Raw genomic sequence first — 17,663 nt, forward strand, 5'->3', positions numbered from 1 at the left:
GACCGAAAAATCTGCTGACGTGTCTTCTAAAAAAACGGGTTAAATGTCCCTGGTTATTATCGGTTGGTTAGGTTGTTACTAAGGGAGTGCCCTTTAGGCACAGGAAGTCAACTCCTACAAGACCTTTCAATAGAACTAACTCATTACCTTCATCTTGTTACTCGTCTCTTGTAATAGGGATATCATAAATAAGTATCACAGAATACTGTAATTTTGTCATCACATCTAAGCTTACTATTATAATATGACTCAGTAACTGTCAATCTATTCACAATCACACATTAAAGATGCAACTGTAAAGAAACTAAACTCTGTCTGTCTGTCTGTCTGTCTACCTATGTATGTATGTATGTATGTATGTCTGTCTCCCCTCCCCCTCCCTCGCTCTCGCTCTCTCTCCCTCCCCCCCCTCTCTCTCTCTCTCTCTCTCTCTCTCTCTCTCTCTCTCTCTCTCTCTCTCTCTCTCTCTCTCTCTCTCTCTCTCAGCAACGCGCGTGTAACACATTTTTGAAGTCAGGAATTATCTCTATTGTCATTTTGTATCTGGCTGGTCAAAGGTTGACATATTTAATATCTTGACCAGACATTTGGAAAAGTGAGTTTAGTAGTCTCAAATAAAAACAATCATGTTGACAAATCCATGTGAAAATGTAGAACAAACCCTTTACTGTTTACAGGTCAGTGACAATCTAGGCCAAATTCTTAGTCTTAAATCACGTGACACAGTAGCATGATTGCATGATAAATCACACTACATAATAGTAATAAATTACTCCCTCACACACACACAAAGCTCACACAACACATCTCTGGCGGCAAAATACCGGAAGTACTTTATTGTACTCCACCAAACGGTGACAAAATACTATGACACTGCTAGAGGCTACTATGAAAGTAACCTGACAAGTGCTAACAAGTTGAAAAAACACCTGAAAAGAGGTCTGAAAAATTACAAAACTGATCGTAAACAGTTGGAAACTCAACTACAAAACAGGCAAAAGTTATTGAAAGAATAATGAAATAATAAAGGAAACTGAACTCAGTGAAAATACACAAAGTAAGACAAAATACTGCGACTGGTAACGGAGATATAAATAAATAAATGAATAACTAAACGAGTAAAAAAATACAAAACATATCAAATAAATGAAGGAATGGGAGAGGGTGGGTGGGAAAAAAAAGGAAACCTGTCCCAACTGAACACTAAATTCAGAAATTTGGCTCAAACTATTGGCCAACTACTGCGACGTGTAAACTTCAGTTGGACAGTGCAAACTAAGTGACTGAGCATGCGTGATGAGAAACTGTACACACCATTACTTTGCAGGGGTGCCAGATGTACTCGCCAAAGGTATTGGGCAGTAATTAAACAAAATGACACATTTTTAGTCAATTACTCCCTCACACACACACAAAGCTCACACAACACATCTCTGGCGGCAAAATACCGGAAGTACTTTATTGTACTCCACCAAACAGGAGAAAAGAATTCTGAGACCGCCAGAGAGATAAAATGGACAAAAATTTAAAAAGAAACAGAAAATAGAATTAGGCACAGAAAGGTTTAAGATAAAAATTGTGATAATAAAATAAAGATAAAAGTAATGTCAAAAAGTAATGAAAATAAAGATATTAAGGGAACCAAAAACAAAAATGAAAGTGAAAGGGAAAAAAAACAGCATGCCTGTATAAAATTGAAAAGGAGACAAAACAAAATGGCTGTAAAAGCTCAAACATACACAACTGTAAAAGTGAACGAGAAACTAGCTCACCAAAAGGAACTAGCTCACCCAAACTTACGAAAAAATAAGTACACTAACGAGGTCCGGGCTAGCAGCAAATAGTCAGCGAAATTTGACTGAAGCCTTACAATAAAAGGCTCAAAAATGAGCAAAATGTGGGTACAGTACTACAAATGTCCTGTGACGTAAACTGACCCCAAAAGGTAAGCACACTAACGAGGTCCAGGCTAGCAGCAAATAGTCAGCGAAATTTGACTGAAGCCTTACAATAAAAGGCTCAAAAATGAGCAAAATGTGGGTACAGTACTACAAATGTCCTGTGATGTAAACTGACCTGAAAAAAAGCACACTAACGAGGTCCAGGCTAGCAGCAAATAGTCAGCGAAATTTGACCGAAGCCTTACAATAAAAGGCTCAAAAATGAGCAAAAGGTGGGTATAGTACTACAAATGTCCTGTGACATAAACTGACCCCAAAAGGTAAGCACACTAACTAGGTCCAGGCTAGCAGCAAATAGTCAGCGAAATTTGACTGAAGCCTTACAATAAAAGGCTAAAAAAAAAAGAGCAAAAGGTGGGTACAGTACTACAAATGTCCTGTGACATAAACTGACCCCAAAAGGTAAGCACACTAACAAGGTCCAGGATAGCAGCAAATAGTCAGCGAATTTTGACTGAAGCCTTACAATAAAAGGCTCAAAAATGAGCAAAAGGTGGGTACAGTACTACAAATGTCCTGTGACGTAAACTGACCCCAAAAGGTAAGCACACTAACGAGGTCCAGGCTAGCAGCAAATAGTCAGCGAAATTTGACTGAAGCCTTACAATAAAAGGCTCAAAAATGAGCAAAATGTGGGTACAGTACTACAAATGTCCTGTGACGTAAACTGACCCCAAAAGGTAAGCACACTAACGAGGTCCATGCTAGCAGCAAATAGTCAGCGAAATTTGACTGAAGCCTTACAATAAAAGGCTCAAAAATGAGCAAAATGTGGGTACAGTACTACAAATGTCCTGTGACGTAAACTGACCAAAAAAAGTAAGCACACTAACGAGGTCCAGGCTAGCAGCAAATAGTCAGCGAAATTTGACTGAAGCCTTACAATAAAAGGCTCAAAAAAATGAGCAAAAGGTGGGTATAGTACTACAAATGTCCTGTGACATAAACTGACCCCAAAAGGTAAGCACACTAACTAGGTCCAGGATAGCAACAAATAGTCAGCGAATTTTGACTGAAGCCTTACAATAAAAGGCTCAAAAATGAGCAAAAGGTGGGTACAGTACTACAAATGTCCTGTGACATAAACTGACCCGAAAAAGTAAGCACACTAACAGGGTCCAGGCTAGCAGCAAATAGTCAGCGAAATTGGACTGAAGCCTTACAATAAAAGGCTCACAATGGCGAGTGAAACACGAGTACTGTTACTTATTAAAGTTGGAGAACGAAACTATCGGGAAAAAATTTGACTACAAAATATTGACACCTGGCAAGAACAAGGTACGAACTGGCACGGCCAAGAAGTGTACTGACGGTACTTTGAAAAATCAGCGAAATATGACTAAAGCCCGACACCAAAAGGCTCAAAATGGCAAGCGAAACATGAGTACTGTACTTAGGAAAATTGGCCATGGCACACGAAGGTATCGTGCTATTATTGTACCTATAGTAAACTACTACTTATCTACAGTTGTATCTATAGTAAATTTCAACTAGTCTATACCAGTATTTATAGTACTTGTAAACTACAACTAGACAATAAATATATCAACAGTAAACTACACGTAGTCAATACTTGTATCTGAGGTAAACTACAACTAGTCTATACCAGTATGTACAGTAAACTACAACTAGTCTCTACTTGTATCACAGTAAACTACAACTTGTCTATACCAGTATCTACAGTAAACTACAACTAGTCTCTACTTGTATCACAGTAAACTACAACTAGTCTATACCAGTATCTACAGTAAACTACAACTAGTCTATACTTGTATCACAGTAAACTACAACTAGTCTATACCAGTATCTACAGTAAACTACAACATGTCTATACTTGTATCACAGTAAACTACAACTTGTCTATACCAGTATCTACAGTAAACTACAACTTATCGATACTAGCATCTACAGTAAACTACAACTAGTCTATACCAGTATCTACAGTAAACTACAACTTGTCTATACTAGTACCTTCAGTAAACTACAACTTGTCTATACTTGTATCACAGTAAACTACAACTTGTCTATACATGTATCACAGTAAACTACAACTTGTCTATACATGTATCACAGTAAATTACAACCTGTCTATACTTGCATCACAGTAAACTACAACTTGTCTATACTTGTATCACAGTAAACTACAACTTATCGATACCAGTAGCTACAGCAAATTACATCTTATCTATACTAGTATCTACAGTAAACTACAACTAGCCTATACTAGCATCTACAATAAACTACAACGTATCGATACTAGCATCTACAGTAAACTACAACTATCGATACTAGCATCTACAGTAAACTACAACTAGTCTATACCAGTATCTACAGTAAACCACAACTAGTCTACACCAGTATCTACAGTAAACCACAACTAGTCTATACTTGTATCAACAGTAAACTACAACTTATTGATACTAGTATCTACAGCAAATTACAACTAGTTCGTATCAGTATCTACAGTAACCTACAACTTATCGATACCGGCATCTACAGTAAATTACAACTAGTCTATACCAGTATCTACAGTAAATTACAACTAGTCTATACTTGCATCTACAGTAAACTACAACTTGACTATACTAGTATCTACAGTAAACTACAACTAGACGATACTTGTATCAAAAGTAAACTACAACTTATCGATACCAGCATGTACAGTAAATTACATTCTATCCATACTAGTATCTACAGTAAACTACAACTAGTCTATACTAGTATCTACAGTAAACTACAACATGTCCATACCAGTATCTACAGTAAACTACAACTAGTCTATACCTATATCAATAGTAAACTACAACTTATCGATACTAGTATCTACATGTACAATAAATTACATTTTATCTATACTTGTATCTGCAATAAACTGCAATGTGTCTATACCTGAATCAAAAGTAAACTACAACTAGTCTACACTTGTATCAACAATACACTACAACTAGTCTATACTTGTGGCAACAGTAAAGTACAATTCGTCTATATTTGTAACCACAGCATTGTCTGCTTGTATTGATAGTAAAGTACGTTTTTATACATTTATGTATAATTGTATATAATAAACTGTAAATAGGCTGTATTTGAATATACAATAAACCACAACTAGTCTCTACATGTTTTAGAGTAAACTACTACAAGTCTATATTTGTACCTAAAGTAGAGTATGTATAGTCTATACTTTTGTCTACAGTACATTAAAACTAGTCTATACTTTTATCTACAGTTAACACAGGTCTACATGTATACTTGCATCTGCAGTAAATTACAAATGGCCTATGCGTGAATGTACAGTAAATCACAACTATTCTATACCTGTATCTGCAGTAAAATATAACTTGTGTAAATTTGTATCGACCGTAAAGTACAATTTGTCTATACTTGTATGTAGACATGTAAAGTACAAACAGTTTACACTCATATGCACAGTAAACTAAACCTAGACTATACTTGTATGTATGGTAAATTACAACTTGTATATATTTGTATCTAGAAAAAAACTTCAACTAGTCCATCCCTGTCAGTAATCTACACTAGGCTGTATTTGTAAAGTAAACTAGAACTTCTCTATATTTTTATCAATTGTAATCCACAACTTGTAAAGGAAAGTTCGACTACAAAATATTGCCACCTGGCCAGAAGAAGATACGAACTGGCACAGCCAAGTAGCGTACTGACAGGGTTAATAAAATGAGTGCATTGCTCAAATCATCAAAGGCAACACACGTATGGCATACAGTCGGTATACGACGGTAACACAGGTAACATGACTCAGAACGAAAATGAACGGAACTGCTAATATTAGGCACACTATGGGTAACTACGACCAGACATCTTTCATTTGGTCTCTGGGTACTTTGTCCTTAAAAGGACACTGTGCCACGCCATCGTTGATCAGCTGCTGTTGTGTCCGCCATGCGACTGAACAACTGGCTCCATATATAGTGACGTCACTCTTCTGGCGGGAAATGTTCATGAAGGCGTATAACTGACTGGTTAACACTTGCACTTGACCCAAAAGTTCGTCGAGCTGCCCCTGAACTTTGGTCCCTTGTCTTCTAATCTGGGTTGTCTTCTTAGGTCGCGTTAACTCTGGCTTCGCGCCTAATTCAGCGAAAATCTTTGGTTCGATTGTAACTTGACCAAAATCGTCAACCTTGGCTACTTCCGAATCCTGAACATCTGACTGTTGCTCATCCCTGTCCTGGAACAACATACTGATGCAAATAAACTGGCTGAAACCGACTGTGAGGTTGGGAGATATCGTGAAAGATCAAAAAAAAAGGAAACCTGTCCCAACTGAACACTAAATTCAGAAATTTGGCTCAAACTATTGGCCAACTACTGCGACGTGTAAACTTCAGTTGGACAGTGCAAACTAAGTGACTGAGCATGCGTGATGAGAAACTGTACACACCATTACTTTGCAGGGGTGCCAGATGTACTCGCCAAAGGTATTGGGCAGTAATTAAACAAAATGACACATTTTTAGTCCATCATCAGGTGTTGAACATATGGACATTTTTTTCGTTTTAATGGAAGAAGTGTTTTAGACAGTATGAGACATGTGGTGATTCCATATCAAGTACATGCATGTAGTAAATCCTATTGAAAGAAGGAAGAGATGACTCCATATCAAGCACATATTAAACCCTATTGAAAGGAAGAAGAAATGACTCCATATCAAGCACATATTAAACCCTATTGAAAGGAGGAAGAGATGACTCCATATCAAACACATAGTAAACCCTATTGAAAGGAAGAAGAGATGACTCCTATTGAAAGTAGGAAGAGATTAAGAGACCTCGGGTAATATGAACTGTGATATGATTCTCTGTGGTTTTCAAGCACAGTCACTTGTGAGTTAATAGTCTATTCCAGACTTGTGAGTTGATAGTCTATTCCAGGGTGATAACAGTGTATTCTTGGGTGATCATAAAACAAAATAAAAACGTTATTAGGTAATTAAGAATATTTTAAACGCCATCAAACGCCATGTTAGATTTTGACAGTAAGCGTACCAGAGAGAAGGAAATATATGGAATATAAAAGATTATAATTTTATGTACAAGCTAATCACTGAGATGCAGACATTTACCGTTTACTTATTATCGAATTTTTCGACTCCACGACCACGCATGGTCGACACAAATGCAAATATGGTTCATTTCCAACATTCTACCACAGTGACATATTAGAGTTTCAAAAGAAACTAACTCAAGCGAAGGTCTTTTTAATGACGAAGAACAGGTCAAAAGTGTAAAATCATTCTTTTACGTCTATCTAGGGTTAAAGGTCATTAGTAGTTTTTTGTTTTTTAATAACAGTGCATTCTCCTTGTATCTGGTTTCAGAGTACTAGTATGTTACTACATAACAATTGCAGTTTATAATATCGAGTAAACAAAGGCGTCTCATCAAGTGTTGTGTTTGTTTTGTTTGCCTGGCCTTCACCTTCCTTCGACACATGTTTGATTGTAAAATGTCACTGGTGTTAAGGCTTCGTAAATTTGAGAAATTGAAGCCAATAAAGAGTGGCAATTAATAAACTCCCAAAGTTTGATTCACTGCAAACATATAATCGGCGTCTGAGAGAAGCCTATATAAATGGCATGCCTAGAACTATATATAATTTGTCTCCTATGAGTTTAGGGAGCCTTGCGACAGAAAAACAAAAACAAACAAACAAACAAACAAACAAACAAACAAACAAACTAACTAACATACATACATACATACATACATACATACATACATACATACATACATACATACATACATACATACATACATACATACATACATACATACATACATACATACATACATACATACCTATATACCTACATACCTACCTACCTACCTACCTACATACATTCATACATACACGCTCACGATCACACGCTCACACAAGAGGTGGACATATCCCAGTCTCAAAGCTCTTCTCTCTACAGCTTACTGTCAGATGCTATGAAACTTTAATCACGGGGGTCAGTGACTTTTTGTCGGCCCAATGGAAAAAACACTGACCCACCCCACCCCACCCCCAGGCTGGAGAAACTGACCGGTCTATCTGAATGTTTGAGCTCACCAATCAAGTTTCCGATTTGCATATCAGTGTGTCATCATACCATGACATAAAAACTGTCAATGGTGTTTATTTAATTGAAAATCAAACATGTATGAAATATGTAGTTTTCTAAATATAATCTGTGTGTGATAGAACAGCATCTTTTTACTCTCTGTATTACCCTGTGCGAAAACCAAACAGAAAATTGTGGCAGCAAAAGTAGATGTTCAACATTGACGTAAAACAAATCCGGATATCTCAAAGAAGGAAAGAAAAACAATGTTGCCAGCATAAGCGAAGGAGAAAAAAAATAATTCACAGGCAAGCAGGTAGGAAAAAAATAATGACGCTCCACCACTCTTCCAAGCCCCCCCCAGGATATCGAATGGTCTACCCCTTAGCGCAGACAATAACAAAAACAATTTTTGTAAAATGTTGTAGAACTGAAAGATAACGGACTTGTAATATACTTTTGATCCTATCCTGTTGTTTCCGGCCGTAACTTTGGTTTCTTGTCCTTTGTTCATGTAAAATTTGGTCATATAATGAAAAGAAATTACAAACAAATCTGGACATAATACACATTGCACTAAAATATGTAAGTTCATTAAGTGCTCCAGGGATAATCTTTAACTGTCAAAAAATTGTGATGTAGTTAATTGTCGTAAATCTACTTATTTTGACCCAAAACTATATGTGTAGATACAAGAAACGGTCATTATCTTGAAAACAAAGGTGGTGACATAGTATTTTCTTTGCATATTTTACATATTCAGATATCACTGCTTAGGTATGCAAAGTATAAGAAAAATCTATCAACTTATTTTAATTTGACACTTCCCCCTTAACACGCAAATGACCTGTGACGCTTCATTGCGTCACAACGTATATTTTGAGGAGCGGGTCAGGAAGAGGTCAGGAGGGATCGCGCGACATCTGCGCTGCATTTCTTTCCTTGTAGTGTAGATACAAACGTAACCTACACTATCCTACCTCAGGTAGGACTAGGGACTGCCTCAGGTAGGACGTCCTATGTGTAGACGGGGCTATAGTCCTGCTTACATGACGGTGCACGAGTCTGTATTACTGACTTGACTCTAAACACCGTCATGCAAAGAGCAATAGAGTTTGCCTATTACAACACCACAAGCAAAATGCATGTACGCGCGCCAATTGCAAAAGAAGTACCTACCGAACGATCAAATATTAGCAACCGATCGAATATCTACGCCATTTCCATTCCTCTGACGGTAGTATTCCCTGCTCAGATCACAAAAAGCGTCGAAATCGGACCTTTTTCAAGTGCGAACTGCAACATTCAACCAACCCTCGTTAACACCACCACATTTGATATCGTTGAGTGAGATGAATAATTACCCAGAGACACTTGCGCCGACGTACGTAAGGAGAAGCTATTAAATTTACGATAGAATTTGAAAAGTTCCGATTTTGATAGTTTTGGTCATCCGCTATAGGACTTTTGCAGTCAAAATGAGGTAAACCGACTAAATAATAGATTTATTGCTAATATTTGACCACTGGGCGATTTTATTCCTTACCGGCATTTTTTGTAAGTCCGTATTTCACGGCTGGCTCTTTGCATGACGGAGGTAGGAGGGACAATTGTCAGAATCGAGTCCCGGATTACTCCGCATGCAAGCAGGACTAACCATGTTTGCTAACGGGGCTAGTGATAGCATTATCGCCTCGTCTATAACGTACCAGGTCATTGACCCTTCGGATGCACTAATAAGGGCCCCGTGTGTACATCAATGGGGTTGAGCCATTTTAGTTCTCATCCTACAAAATCGATTTTGTGCCCTATTAAATACAAATATTTCAATTGTCAAATTGAGAAATGAAAGAATGTTTGCTATAGTAAATGTATGCCACTCAATGGCATCCATTAGGCCAAATAAAAAAAGTTGTTTGGTTCCGGTTACCCGACCCTACCTAGGTTTTCACGCCGACCCTAAACTAAAAAAGAAAATCGCGAAAATTGTGAAGTCTCGCAAGAAATGGTGGAACTTCAGAGACAGAGAAATTACCCTTGTCTGATTTGCATCATACTCATAGTACAATTAATATTCATAATATCCATTTATTTTGAATATTAAATATTAAACTATTGTGTTTAAATGTCGCTACGTTGTATAAAGAACAAGTTACGATCCACTAGTCTCAAATCATATCACCACAGCTGCGAGATTTGTCTAGCAGTACACGTAAACCAAATCATATCACCACAGCTGTGAGTTTTGTCTAGCAGTACACTAAAACAGATATTACGTGTAAATGTATCAAATTTATGACTTTTTTTTAAAGTCAATGTTTAAATCTAAACGAGGTCAGATACTGACTGTCAGATACTGACATGCCAAGTGAAAGGCGGATATTTCAAGATGCTAGACATCCAGGTCACAATAAAATTAGTAAAAACATGAAATAAAAGTGAACCCCCCTCCAAAGCGATTCCAAAGGCATCTTCTTCCCTACATAGTAACAAACCATTGACATATGCAGTATAACACAGGAGTATTAGTGTATTAATGGTGACATGTTTGAACATATATGGATAGTGGAGAGATCTCATGATTGTCTATGGTGTCCTCTTGTCACTTCACAAATGTGTTCCTTTCCGAAACCAGCAGATTGTATTAAATTCGGATTGAAAGTAACGTCTGGAGCTAGCTGGTTTGAGTCATAAATAATAAACGTGAATTCACTAATTAGGACTTGAAAAAAAATCTAATTTTGTCATGATTCCTCCGACCCCTACCTGCCCATTATTTGTGAATGCAGCCTTAGCTGGTGTGAAGATTACTTTTCCTGTTACGGAACTTTCCATTTTATTTCTCACTAGCGCAACATGGCAAATGAAGCAGTACATAGGAATGGGCTACATCCTTTCCCGTGTACATCAAAACAGAAATGAAACAGGAAGTGTTACCTGCGCTGCGTTGGTCGCCCCAACCATAGGCGTGTACTCCCCGGTGTACTCTTCAATTTTCAGGGGTCTGTTCACTACATATACATCGCATATGCGGTGGTCGCGCGGTCAGGCTAAAGGCCGGGGGGGGGGGGGGGGGCTAAGGTGGCAAAAATTCGATACTTTCACGATTTCCTGGAATCACATACGCGTGTCACCGCTTAATACGCTCTGTAATCTTCCGAGACGTAAAAATGGCTGAAACTACATGCAGCTATTGGAGTGAAATCAGTGTCAGAGAAGATTTGTTTGACTTGGACATATTCAAATTTATAAATTTATTAGTACCATGTACTGAGAATGTCCTTTCTGTGACGGACAAACTACATATTTCGGCGCAAGATGATCAACACAAAAGAGTTCCAAAGTTTCAAGTGAAGTGGTACCACCACTTCCATCAGGCATCACTGTAACGTTCCGAATTCTGCTCTGTGAGCTGCAGCACTGCGCGGGGAGAAATTGTCGACATAACAGAAAGCCAGTCAAAGAGAATTTTAGAATATCAAATCTGATAAATTACTGGAACGATTTTTGGCCAGGTAAAGTTACTAAAAGTATTTAAATTTCGTTATTATAGACCTAAATAATATTTAGAAATTAGAATTAGATGACTCGATTGACACATACACATGATACAAATCGATACTTCGATTCGACGTGATATCGTTATGTCACTCAGCAATAAAAAAAGTCACCCAACCATACCGTGTACTGTTCAATGTTCCGTGGTCTCTTAACTACCTATGGCAATCTGAAGTGTAGGCAATAATTGGATATATTCATTTCACTGGACGTGTGATTTTTGTTGTACGTGCGAATTATGAACATCAAAGCATCATGCCATGCCAATAGTTTGGATCTAAAAAGTTGATACAATTTAGGTACAATTTAGTTCATTTCATCAGCGATTGGAATTGGCCTGCCAGATATATCTCCCGGTGGTGCACATGGTGGCAGTCCCTGGATGGGTGGGTACCCATGCTTGTTAGCGAAATTTAGAATGTGCCCCCTTTCCCGGAATATTTCAATGAAAAATACTCCCCTTTTTAGTGAATCTGGGAGAATATCACTGCAAAAAAACATCCCCTTATTTCCGAAATCCGGGAGGTTTTACCTGCAAGGTAGTCTGTGGATGCCAACTGTGTTCATGTATGTATGTATGTATGTATGTATGTATGTATGTATGTATGTATGTATGTATGTATGTATGTATGTATGTATGTATGTATGTATGTATGTATGTATGTATGTATGTATGTATGTATGTATGTATGTATGTATGCATGCATGCATGCATGCATGCATGTATGTATGTATGTATGTATGTATGTATGTATGTATGTATGTATGTATGTATGTATGTATGTATGTATGTATGTATGTATGTATGCATGTATGCATGAATGTGTGTATGTGTGTATGTAAGTGCAAGCAAGCTTACATATTTATAGAAACGGCTTTAAAGTCCGTCATACGTCATGTTGAAAGTGTTCGGTGTACATTCACCCCATAATGATAGTACATCGGCTCGTAATATGACCAGATAGACCGACCATGGTATACGACCAGATAGACTAATCTATACGGGGACCACTGCACTGGCATGATTTCCGAATACACTGTCGAGCATTTCACTCAATATCACGAATCAAGTGGCAGTCACAACAGTCGCTCTGTAGGATGAAACAACAACAGCGTCACTATAGACTAAATAGACTAAATAGATTTCTTTCAAATCTGCCGAAAATAGTTAAGTAATAACACATGCCAGCGAGGGCAATATCACCATTTAGTGCCTGCCCAAGGGTTGACACTCTTTACCAAAATGTTGATGATGCCCGAGCCGAAAGAGTGTTAGCCCGAGGGCAGGCACTAAATGGTGATATTGCCCGAGCGCATGTGTTATTTATTTTATTACACCGTCCCTCGTAAAGCTCACCTTTCTGTGTACGGACTTCAGCGTAAAATGTCGTCAAGGCCTCGTCTAATGTTGCGGCGGTGAAAGTTTCCATTGCGCGTTCTCCATATCCAAATTTGGAACCGATATAATCTTTAAAAACAGAGACGGAGTGGTTGGTAGCAATTTTTGTGTTCTTACTGTCCAATTCTAATAAAATGTCATCGAGTTCTGTACCGGAAAGGTTTGCGTGTCTTACTGAGGCAGTCGCCATATCTGAGCGAAAGTAGTGAACGACAATTTGTTATGCGCAGAAGCAGTGCGCAGTGGTTCAAACAACTTCAGCGGGCAATAGGTCCCAGGCATTACGGTCTCTGCACGAGCGGGCAATATCACCTTGTGGGCAATAGCCCAGTTAAAATCGGTCACGTGATACGAGTCTGACCAATCACAGCCTTCGGAAGAACGCCGAGGTGTAATAATAAAGTTTAACCGTGAAGTGTTGTAATTTAGTGCTGTGATGTGAGTTATTGGGGAAAGAGTAGAATACTCAGATTGGTGTGATTTCAGTTTTCATGTTTACACAGGTTGACGATACGATCGACAAATCGAGTCGAAAATTATATAGAAATAACGATTTAATCAGAGGTAATTAAGGAACTTTTTATTGAAAATTTGTGATATATGTCAAAGCCATAAATTTCTATTTGTCCCTTGTTTACTTGTTTCGTTCATTTTTTTAAATTAATAATCTGATATCACAAAGCCCCGGATGTTCTCGTTATCTCTACCTCTACCTAATCCAATTCTTTCATTTTGTGATTTTATCAGAAATTGCCAGTAATCAGTACTGCACGGTATGAATGCAAGGAATGGAACACTCCCACAGTGTAATGATGGAGATAATTCCACAAGGTTGCAATTGGAATTTACGACCAGGACAAATCGACTGTCGGTAGACGGACATATGTGTGGAAGGAGTATGCTGATATTCGTCATTGCCTTCGTAATTACAATGTTTTTGAGTTCCTTAGCAACAGTAATTGCAAATAACCAGAGACCCGATGTCAAGGAACACCCACCTTTACCCGATATTGTATTTAAGAATATTACACCCTTAGCAAATGCTCATTATATTGTCGGTGCTACTTTGGGCTTATTGGTCATCATTGCAATTGGCGTACTTTTCCTGCATAACAAAAGGTAAATGCGTGGCTAGTATTATGAACATGTAAAATGATACCAAATGTCATTCTTAGCTTTAACCCTCGGGTTGCGGAAATAAACAGAGAAGTAGAGTCGGTTACTGATTTAGTGAAACCATGTTGAAAGAAATTAATACAAAGCTAAATTCACTACAACATACATACGTCAAAGTGAGTAGTTACACAATCGAGTGGCAGGCTAGGAGAATCGCCTGAGGAAAAAATTACGTAAATATATAAGTAATATTCGAAAATACATATCAGAGCAACTTGAATGGTTTCATAGATGTAGTCTACGGTGAAGATGTATTAACGAGATATTTGTTATTTTCTTACACCAGAGCCTCGATTTTTCAGCAGTATATTAGTTCTGTCGTTATGATCTATATGCTACGTAATCTGTGCATGGTGGTTACGTCACTTCCTGTAACATATCCCGATTTTCCATGTGCTGCGAAGGTGAGATAAGTAGTTGTTTTATAATTTTGTTATTTTTTTGCATAGATTTTAGATTCACTGATATCTATGAAATTGATATTATAATGCGAGATATATGACATGTAGTGGTTGATGGTGAATTCAGAAGATTGGCTTGGAAAAGAGGGAGGGAGGGAGGAAGCGAGAGATTGTGTCTGTGTCTGTGTCTATGTCTGTGTCTGTGTCTGTGTCTGTGTCTACATATATGGCTTTATGCTTGAAACAGTCACGGTGTCAGCGTCTTGGAAAAGAGAAATTGCGTTTGCTACGTCTTTACTCATCATATGAGAGAGAGAGAGAGAGAGAGAGAGAGAGAGAGAGAGGGGGGGGGAGGGAGGGAGGGAGGAAGCGAGAGATTGTGTCTGTGTCTGTGTCTGTGTCTGTGTCTGTGTCTGTGTATGTGTCTGTGTCTGTGTCTGTGTCTGTGTCTACATATATGGCTTTATGCTTGAAACAGTCACGGTGTCAGCGACCTGTAATTGCAGGCCTATACAATGCATGGGTCCAATGTGTCTCCACTCTGTGTGTATTTGTCAGTTACCAATATAATAAATAAATGGGTACAAAACCGTTGAAATCTTCGACTAGTTTCACACCTCAGTGGGCTTTGACAATAAATCTGAATACTGATAATTATGTGTTTTTATGTTCATGGCATGTCGAGTAAGGATCATATAAAGTAAATTGGTGTCAGTAAGAAAAAACGAATTGTTACTATAAGTGTTATATTATAATTGTATATATAAAGAAAGGAAAGACGAGTGTTTTGGTCAAAATGTCATGTACGTCATGATTGACTTGTTACCATGACAGCCTTTGTCAATAAGTTGCATGAGATAACCGAGCTTAATAGTGATGGTGATGTAACAAATCTTAGTAGTGAATTGAAAAACATTTATATCAATGCAATTTGGATACGTACCAACGATTAAAAAAACTGACAACAATAAATTACGTACCTATAGCAAATTTAAAACGAAATTATGAATTTGAATCATATCTAGAACAAGTAAATAATGTTTGGCACAGAATCATAACTAGGCTCAGGATCTCAAAACAATATTTACCAATCGAAAGACTACGATACCAATGAATCCACCTAGATCTAGATGAAAGACTATGTCATTTATGTAATACTAATTTTTTAAAGCTATTGGTGATGAAATCCATGCTTTAATGGATTGTAGTAATCCATCTGTAACTGATGAAGCTAGAAACCAATTTCAAAGAACTATTGAAATTTATGATCAAAAATGGGTTGTCGGTTGCCGAGTGGTTAGCTCGTACGCCTCTTACCTCTGCAGTCTGGGTTCGAACCCGCCTGGTGTTGGCTGGGTTTGATTTAAAATTTAACCAGGTCTGTATGTAAGAAGGGTGATGCTCAGTTTGACCCTGCCGAACAACGCAGGTTTTCCCCGGGCACTCCGGTTTCCTCCTGCTTCTTCAACACTAGGACACTAGGGCGCTGCTCTTGCGGCGACCATTCAACAAATTTCCGAATTTATTTGGACGAATAAAGATTATTATTATTATTTTTCTCAAAATAGAATACTTAAAAAAAATAATGAGCTCAAATGATGGTTATATCACTAATAGCTTTGGAAAATTCTCTAACTCATTATTATCTTTGTATTCAATACAGTAACTGTAGTTTAGTGTTTATATATATCTTTTATCTTTGTTCTTGTTGTTTTTGTATGTTTTTGACTATATATAATGTATTTTGTTTTATTTCATGTCAAATAAAATACACTATACTATACTACATTAGTATAGTTGCACTCAACTCAGCTACACCAAATCAAAATTGAACTATTGGGGCAACCTATTATTTCATAGATAAATAAGTAAATAAATAAATGCACTTAGGACAAAGTCTTAAGGTCCAAACTATATTTTTTTTTCAGAGTACAGGCAATTTACTGCTGATTTTAAAACAAACGATAGAAGAATTTATTTCACTTGGTTCCTCAACGAGTAGTGGTGCCACGTGTGCGGACTATATGTTTAGTGGACATACCGTCACCTTTATCTATCTATCATACTATATCACTAAATGTAAGTCGAAAAATCTTGATATGTTTTGGAAATTTACAAAATAAACACACCCGAAAATGGAATATCATTCTTTCACTCTATAAGTAATTTTTCGATAATTATGGACCAATTCTTCAAAAAAAAACATGATAAGTGTAATAGTATATGTAAAATACTGCCGTCATTTGGATAAACACCAAAACCGTGCAATCAGTACTTTTGTGACCTTTGGAGACGATTTGCAGCCATGGTTACGGTTTCTCTTAGACACGTCTTGAAAGTGAATGTGTTGCAAGACAACCTCGTTATCAAGACAGCCTCGCTGTGTTGACAGAAACTAATTGTAATGATGTCTTTCTTACTTTCTTTCCACAGATTCTGTCAACGTTGGGGGCGTACTTCACATATTTTGCTGGATGACTTCGGTTATTGGGATAATTTCCCTATCGGTCTCTTTCTTTCATTACACAATGGATATAATTATCAGTCTTATAATTGCACCTCTGTTTCTAGTTACACATGAAATATTGTTGGATAATCCAGGTTTAAGAGCAAAGTATAAACTCATCCGCATATTCTTTCCCTTGCTTCATTTTATTGAGGGTGGCCCCAGTCAAGAGGAACGTAATCATTTAGTGACTATGAGTCATGAGAATTAGAAATTATAGAAAAAAGTTCCTGAAAGTCCAAGTAGTAGTAATTCATTTTTGTCCGTTGAAATGCACTACATGTAATTTAGTGGAAACAGTTTCTACTCTTTTGGTTTGCTAAATCTACTTATCGTTAATGGTATTTTTTAGCCAACAGACTTGCCATGTTTATTAATTATCACATGGGTGACGTATTAGGGTGAACAACATTGGTAATCCAATGGACAGACAAGTAACTGAATACTAATGCTGTATTCACACTAGTTTGATGTCCGTGTGTAAACAATACGAATACAGGTTACAGATCTTTTATTCGTTTGTTTATTCTGATAGCCTTTGATCATTAGCTGATTATATATGTACATGGGTCACCATAAA

The 17,663-nt window shown here is 37.4% G+C and overlaps 1 protein-coding gene across 1 annotated transcript; it reads left to right on the forward strand.

The window, feature by feature from the left end:
* Positions 1–11,431: 11,431 nt before the first annotated feature.
* On the forward strand, positions 11,432–17,294 carry LOC144452383 (sphingomyelin synthase-related 1-like). Its single transcript, XM_078143474.1, has 5 exons — positions 11,432–11,558; positions 13,748–14,119; positions 14,463–14,580; positions 16,506–16,656; positions 17,011–17,294. Exons 2-5 carry the CDS (start codon positions 13,776–13,778, stop codon positions 17,292–17,294), a joined length of 897 nt encoding a protein of 298 aa, XP_077999600.1. The 5' UTR covers positions 11,432–11,558; positions 13,748–13,775.
* The last annotated feature ends 369 nt before the right edge of the window (positions 17,295–17,663 follow it).

Source organism: Glandiceps talaboti, chromosome 22 (genome assembly GCF_964340395.1).
Source record: "Glandiceps talaboti chromosome 22, keGlaTala1.1, whole genome shotgun sequence".
Classification (NCBI taxonomy): domain Eukaryota; kingdom Metazoa; phylum Hemichordata; class Enteropneusta; family Spengelidae; genus Glandiceps; species Glandiceps talaboti.